The sequence below is a fragment of the Panthera leo genome, chromosome B1, assembly GCF_018350215.1.
Source record: "Panthera leo isolate Ple1 chromosome B1, P.leo_Ple1_pat1.1, whole genome shotgun sequence".
In the NCBI taxonomy this organism is placed as follows: Eukaryota; Metazoa; Chordata; class Mammalia; order Carnivora; family Felidae; genus Panthera; species Panthera leo.
Window position 1 is genome coordinate 18,206,715 of NC_056682.1, and position 6,361 is coordinate 18,213,075.

The 6,361-nt window shown below is 47.9% G+C and overlaps 1 protein-coding gene across 1 annotated transcript; it reads left to right on the forward strand.

Annotated features, from left to right (window-relative positions):
* The first annotated feature begins 3,347 nt into the window (after positions 1-3,347).
* LOC122218334 lies at positions 3,348-6,133 on the forward strand. The gene is made up of 3 exons (XM_042936653.1): positions 3,348-3,638; positions 3,911-4,498; positions 4,595-6,133. Exons 1-3 carry the CDS (start codon positions 3,348-3,350, stop codon positions 5,762-5,764), a joined length of 2,049 nt encoding a protein of 682 aa, XP_042792587.1. The 3' UTR covers positions 5,765-6,133.
* The last annotated feature ends 228 nt before the right edge of the window (positions 6,134-6,361 follow it).

The window sequence follows — 6,361 nt, forward strand, 5'->3', positions numbered from 1 at the left end:
TCACTCAAAAGAATAAAAACGTAAGCCAAAACTGGAAGAATATTTGCAAAAGACATATCTGATAAAAGACTATTACTCAAATTATACAAAGAGCTGTTAAAATTCAACAGTAAGTAAACAAACAATCCAATTAAAAAATGGTCCAAAATCTTAACAGTACTTCACTAAGGAAGATACACAGAGAGCAAATTAGCATATAAAAAGATGTTCCACGTCATATATTTTTGGGGAAATGCAAATTAAGACAACAATGAGATATCACTACATACCTATTAGCATGGTCAAAATCCAGAATACTGACAACACCAAATACTGACAAGAATGTGGCGAATTAGGGACTCCCATTCATTCCTAGTAGGAACACAAAAGTATAAAGTCACTTTAAAAGACAGTTTGATGGTTTCTTACGAGGCTAAGCATACTCTTACCATACAACTCAGCAATCATACTACTTAGCATTTAACCAAAGGAGTTGAAAAACATGGGACCACACAAAAATCTGCACATGGATGTTTATGGCAGTTTTATTCATAATTTCCATCTTTGGAAGCAACCAGAATGTCCTTTAGGAGGTGAATGGATAAATAAATTGCAATACATTTGATGTGGGGGGAAAAAAGGCAGAAGGAAATGGCAGATGGAACTCAATTTCCTTATGACCTGCAGCCCATTGACAATACTTGAGGCAGGCAGAGCAAAAAGTTTCTCCAGGAACTCCCTATTGTCTTAATGCTAATACTTTGCTAGAGGGAAAAACAACCTTAGCTTGACGATAGCTAGGCCTCCAGTATCCTGGGAGTCTTCTTTAGCATATGAAAATCTCATTGGAAACTTCCCCTGGACTTTACCTCCCCCAACTGGGTCCTATATAACCAGTCTCTCCTCATGGTCAGGGGCAGCTCTTCCTGCCCACAGGTCCCGTCCCCGTACTTTAATAAAGCCACTTTTTTGCATCAAAAACGTCTTCAGGAATTCTTTCTTGGCCATCGGCTCTGGACCCCACGAACCCCACTATCACCCCCAAAAAACCTCATCACATTCAGAATATAAAATATGATTCAGTGCTAAAAAGAAACATGCTATCAAGTCATAAAAACACATGTGGACTCTTAAATGCATTTTACTAAATGAAATAATTGAATTTGAAAAGGCTACATATTACAGGATTCTAACTACATGGCATTTTTAAAAAGACAAAACTATGGAGACTATAAAAAGATCAGTGGTTGCTAGGGGGTGGGGAGTGAGGGGTGAATAGGCAGAGCCTGGAGGACTTTAAGGGCAGTGAAAGGAACAGCTTTGAATCCAAATGACAGCCCCGCCTTAGTTTAAAGCTAGGTTCTCTTTTCTGCTTATTATGGATCTTTGATAAGAAATACAATTGCTGAGAAGTTTGTTTTGCTTGCTGTTTGCTACGAGCATTGTGAGACCTTTCCTGATTGTAACCCACTGTAGAATGGGCTGTAAAACTTCCTAAATGTAGTCTGATATGTAATGGAATGAGTGATTGTATACAAACTAACCGGCATTTCTCGCTTCTGTAAACCTGCTTGCTTAGCACATTCCTCACCTACCCCCTTCCCCCTTTCTTCCTCCCGCCACAAGTAAAAAAAACCTCCCCTGTGCTATTTGTCTCTGTCTATAAAAACGCTATACCAACCCTAATCGTGGCCTCTTGTGTCACCGGTGACGAGTGCGCAGAGGACCAGGTTCGAACCTGCAATAAACGACCCTTGCCGCTTGGCTTTGACTTACGACTCTGGTGGTCTTTTGTGGGAGGTTTTGGAACTTCAGGCATTACATTTGGAGGTCCCACCGAGATCTCCCCCGAGCCCACCAGACTTCTGGTCAACGGGTCGTATTTGATTCCGATCGGTAAGTAAGCCGGCTCTAACGTTCTTCCTTTTCTCTCTGATCTGTGTTTCTTCTCTGGAGAACCGGTTCTGTCTGGAAGCTGGTGTGACCCTGGCGGACGCGCTATAGGGCACCCAGCCGGGGTCAGTTGGAGACGTCCACTGACATCTGGGGGCCTTCTTGGCCCATCTGGGGGCCTTCTTGGCCCATCTGGGGACCTTCTTGGCCCATCTGGGGGCCTTCTTGGCCCATCTGGGGACCTTCTTGGTCCATCTGGGGGCCTTCTTGGCCCATCTGGGGGCCTTCTTGGCCCATCTGGGGACCTTCTTGGTCCATCAGGGGACCTTCCTGGTCCATCGGGGGGCCTTTTTGGCCCATCAGGATTCTTTTCTGTGGGCTGCTTATGCCCAACGCGCCTGCGAACTAAATACTTTCATTTTCTCTATGAACTTCCAGAGTGCTAAGAAATATCTCTAGGCGTCTAAAAGAAAAAAAAAAAAAACCATCTAGGCATGCCAATTGTTACCCGTATTTTGATGTGATGTGTGTCTGTGTGTCTGTCTGTTAAATCGACTGGAATGATTGTTGGGAGTCAGGGGCACGCGCCTGACTTACCCTATGTGTAGTCCCACGGCATAAGCTACGGGATTCGAGTGGGCTCTAACCCGATTTCCGCGGTGATCCTCATACGGCTTAAGGCGGTCAAAATTTATTTTGATCCAAGCAGGGGGTTTATACCTGCCCGCCCATGCTAAGAGGCACCTAAGTTCCCGCGAGGGACGCGGACGGGCGAGTACGCGAGTGCTTCTATGTCAGTCTAAATGTATTGTCACCCCTGGGCCCTTGTAATAACCGCCGTCCTAGCCATAACCCTTTCTGTTGGGCTGGCCGAGACGGCCCCAGAAAGTTGAAACCACTGTCAGAGATTCTTGTTGGTTCTTGTTTTTCTTTCGTGCGTCGGATGTTTTATTGGAATTAAGTGTTTTTTCGGCTGATCAGAATTAATTATTCCATCCTTTGTTCCTCTTTCCTCCTTCCTCAGCTGCCTGCGGCTTTCCCTCCCGCCCCTCCCCCCGGGGCCCAGCCAGGCCGCCAGGGGTCTCACCCTCGGAGGTCGCCTGTGCGAACTCCATCGCTGATTTCAGCCGCTTCAGGGCCCCCTCCGTGCCGCCCCCTTCTCTTCTCCTCTTCCTCAGAATCATAACATGGGCCAAACGCAGAGCACCCCTCTCTCCCTCCTTCTCGCCAACTTCAGGGATGTAAAAGCTAGAGGACACAACTTAAGCCTAGACATTCGCAAAAGGAAGTTGATCACCTATTGCCGCTCTGCATGGCCCACCTTTGGGGTCAATTGGCCTACAGAGGGAACCTTCTGCCTCCCTGTGGTCCTTAAAGTAAAATAAAAAATTTTCCTACCAGGGAAAGAAGGTCACTCGGATCAGATTCCCTATATTCTGGTGTGGCAAGATTTAGTAGAAAACCCACCTCCTTGGATGGCCTCTTCCTTAATAGCAGAGTCATGCCAAATCCTAGCGGCTAAACCTATCAACCCTCCCAAGCCGCCAACTCCAACTGCACCCCCTGTTCTCCCCGACAACCAAGATTTACTTTCCCTTGACCCTCCCCCTTACCAGGTTCCTCCTCTTATTCCGCAAGCTGCCCCTATCCCTGCTGCGCCGGCAGAGCCTCCCGTAGCCCAGCCCATAGGAGAACTAGAGAATAGGGAGGCTCAACCCGCGCCCAAGCCTAGTGGGGGCAAAGTCCAAGGGCCGCCGGACATACCCGTAGGCGGGCCCCACATGAGCCAGGACTCCGCCTTCCTGACTCCACCGTAGCTTTACCCTTACGGGAAAAAGGGCCTCCCGATGAGACGGGGAACCCCCGACTTCAATACTGGCCCTTCTCTACCAGTGACCTATATAACTGGAAAACCCAGAATGCCCGATTTTCTGACAACCTTAAAGATTTAATAAGTCTCTTAGACAGCGTTATGTTTACCCACCAACCCACCTGGGATGATTGTCAGCAGCTCCTCTGAATCCTGTTCACCACTGAGGAGCGAGAAAGAATTCAATTGGAAGCAAGAAAGCTGGTTCCTGGAGATGACGGCCAACCCACTGCTAACCTTGATCTCATTAATGCAGCTTTTCCCTTGACCCGACCCCCACAGGATGGCTGGGACTACAACACGGCAGAAGGTAGGGGACGGCTACGCATTTATCGCCAGACTCTAATGGCGGGTCTCCGGGCTGCTGCACGCAAGCCCACTAATTTGCCAAAAGTGTATTCAGTGATACAAGGTAAGACAGAGAGCCCTGCCGCTTACTTAGAAAGATTAATGAAAACCTTTAGACAGTATACCCCCATGAACCCCGAGGCCCCCGAAAATCAAGCTGCTGTTGTAATGGCCTTTGTAAATCAGGCAGCCACTGATATTAAAAAGAAACTCCAGAAACTAGAGGACCTGGAGGGAAAACAGATTCAGGACTTAGTCCGCATTGCCCAGCGTGTCTTTAATAATAGAGAGACTCCAGAGGACAGGCAACTTAAAGCCACTGAGAAAATGACCAAAGTCCTGGCCGCTGTTGTCCAAAAGCCCCTAGATAAGGACCAATGTGCCTATTGCAAAGAAAAAGGCCATTGGGCCCGAGAATGCCCTAGAAAGAAAAAGCCACGTCATGATCAAAAACCGTGGCAGCCAAAAACCACACCCGCCCTCTTCACTCAAGATGCAGAATAGGGGGGACGGGGTTCGGATCCCCTCCCCGAACCTAGGGTAACGCTACAAGTGGAGGGGAACCCAGTTCAATTTCTAGTTGACACAGGAGCACAACATTCGGTCTTGATCAGGCCCCATGGAAAAATTTCTAAAAAATCTTCCTGGGTCCAAGGGGCTACCGGAATAAAAAAATATCCCTGGACCACCCAGAGGACTGTGGATCTAGGAAATGGAAAGGTCACCCATTCCTTCCTAGTCATCCCTGACAGCCCATGCCCCTTATTAGGAAGAGACCTACTCACTAAAATGGAGGCCCAAATTCATTTTACGCCAGGGGGCCCCCAAGTGACTGGCCCTCACAACCAGCCCATTACCACACTTACTCTAAGATTAGAAGATGAATATCGACTCCACCAGGGGCCACCCTCACAAAGTCAAAACATAGAGCCCTGGCTCCAACAGTTTCCAGGAGCATGGGCTGAAACCGGGGGTATGGGGTTGGCTAAACATCGCCCAGCTCTATTCATAGAGCTGAAACCGGGGGCAGATCCAGTTCGGGTCCGACAATACCCGATGTCAATGGAGGCCAGAAATGGCATCACGCCACATATCCGTCGCCTCCTAGACTTAGGCATCTTGCGTCCCTGCCATTCAGCCTGGAACACCCCCCTGCTGCCTGTACGAAAACCTAACAGTGCGGACTATCGTCCGGTACAAGATCTGAGAGAAGTTAACCGCCGAGTCATGGACATACACCCAACAGTACCCAACCCCTATACCCTCCTAAGTGCCCTCAGCCCAGAAAGACAATGGTATACTGTCCTTGATTTAAAAGATGCTTTTTTCAGCCTGCCTCTGGCCCCCAAAAGTCAAGAGCTCTTCGCCTTCGAGTGGTCCGATCCTGAGAGAGGCATAAATGGGCAACTGACCTGGACCCGGCTCCCCCAAGGATTTAAAAACTCACCCACCTTGTTCGATGAGGCACTTCACGAGGATCTGGGTGAGTACCGGAATCAAAACCCCAAAGTGACTCTCTTGCAGTACGTTGACGATCTTTTAATCGCCGCTGAGACTGCCGAAGCTTGCTTGCAAGGCACCAAAAATCTCCTCCGGACACTTGGTGCCCTGGGGTACCGGGCTTCAGCAAAGGAAGCCCAAATTTGGAGATCCGAGGTAACCTACTTGGGGTAAAGAAGACCTAAACTGGATCCAAAAATTACCTTTAACTCAGTGCCTTAACGGATGGTGGAGAGCAGCAGACTGTAGCATAATCAACCCAGAAGAAATGGGAAATAAAGTCTTATCCAAGATGCACCGAGCCACTCATATGGGCACAAGAAAAATGCAAGACTTAATAAGACATGCTAGGATCACCATTAAAGATTCCAGGACAAAAATTGAGCAGATAGTTACTAGCTGTAAAGCTTGTCAATTAACTAACGCCACCAACCACGGGAAAAACCCTGGCTCCAGAACCTGCGAAACCAGGCCGGAAGCCTATTGGGAAGTAGACTTCACCGAGGTAAAGCCTAAAAAATATAAATATAAATATTTGTTAGTGTTTATAGATACCTTTTCAGGATGGACAGAGGCCTTCCCCACCAAGCATGAGACTGCGCAGGTAGTAGCAAAGAAAATGTTAGAAGACATCATGCCCAGGTACAGATTCCCTACCCTAATAGGATCAGACAACGGACCAGCATTCATTTCAAAGGTAATACAAGGGATAGCACAGTTTATTGGGGCTGATTGGAAACTATATTGTGCATATAGACCCCAAAGCTCAGG

Coding starts and splice junctions, on each gene's coding strand:
- LOC122218334 (XM_042936653.1), top strand. CDS start 3,348: ATGGCCTCTTCCTTAATAGCAGAGTCATGCCAAATCCTAGCGGCTAAA. Junction 3,639..3,910: donor AAGGGCCGCCGGACATACCC/GTAGGCGGGCCC, acceptor TTCACCACTGAG/GAGCGAGAAAGAATTCAATT. Junction 4,499..4,594: donor GCAAAGAAAAAGGCCATTGG/GCCCGAGAATGC, acceptor GATGCAGAATAG/GGGGGACGGGGTTCGGATCC.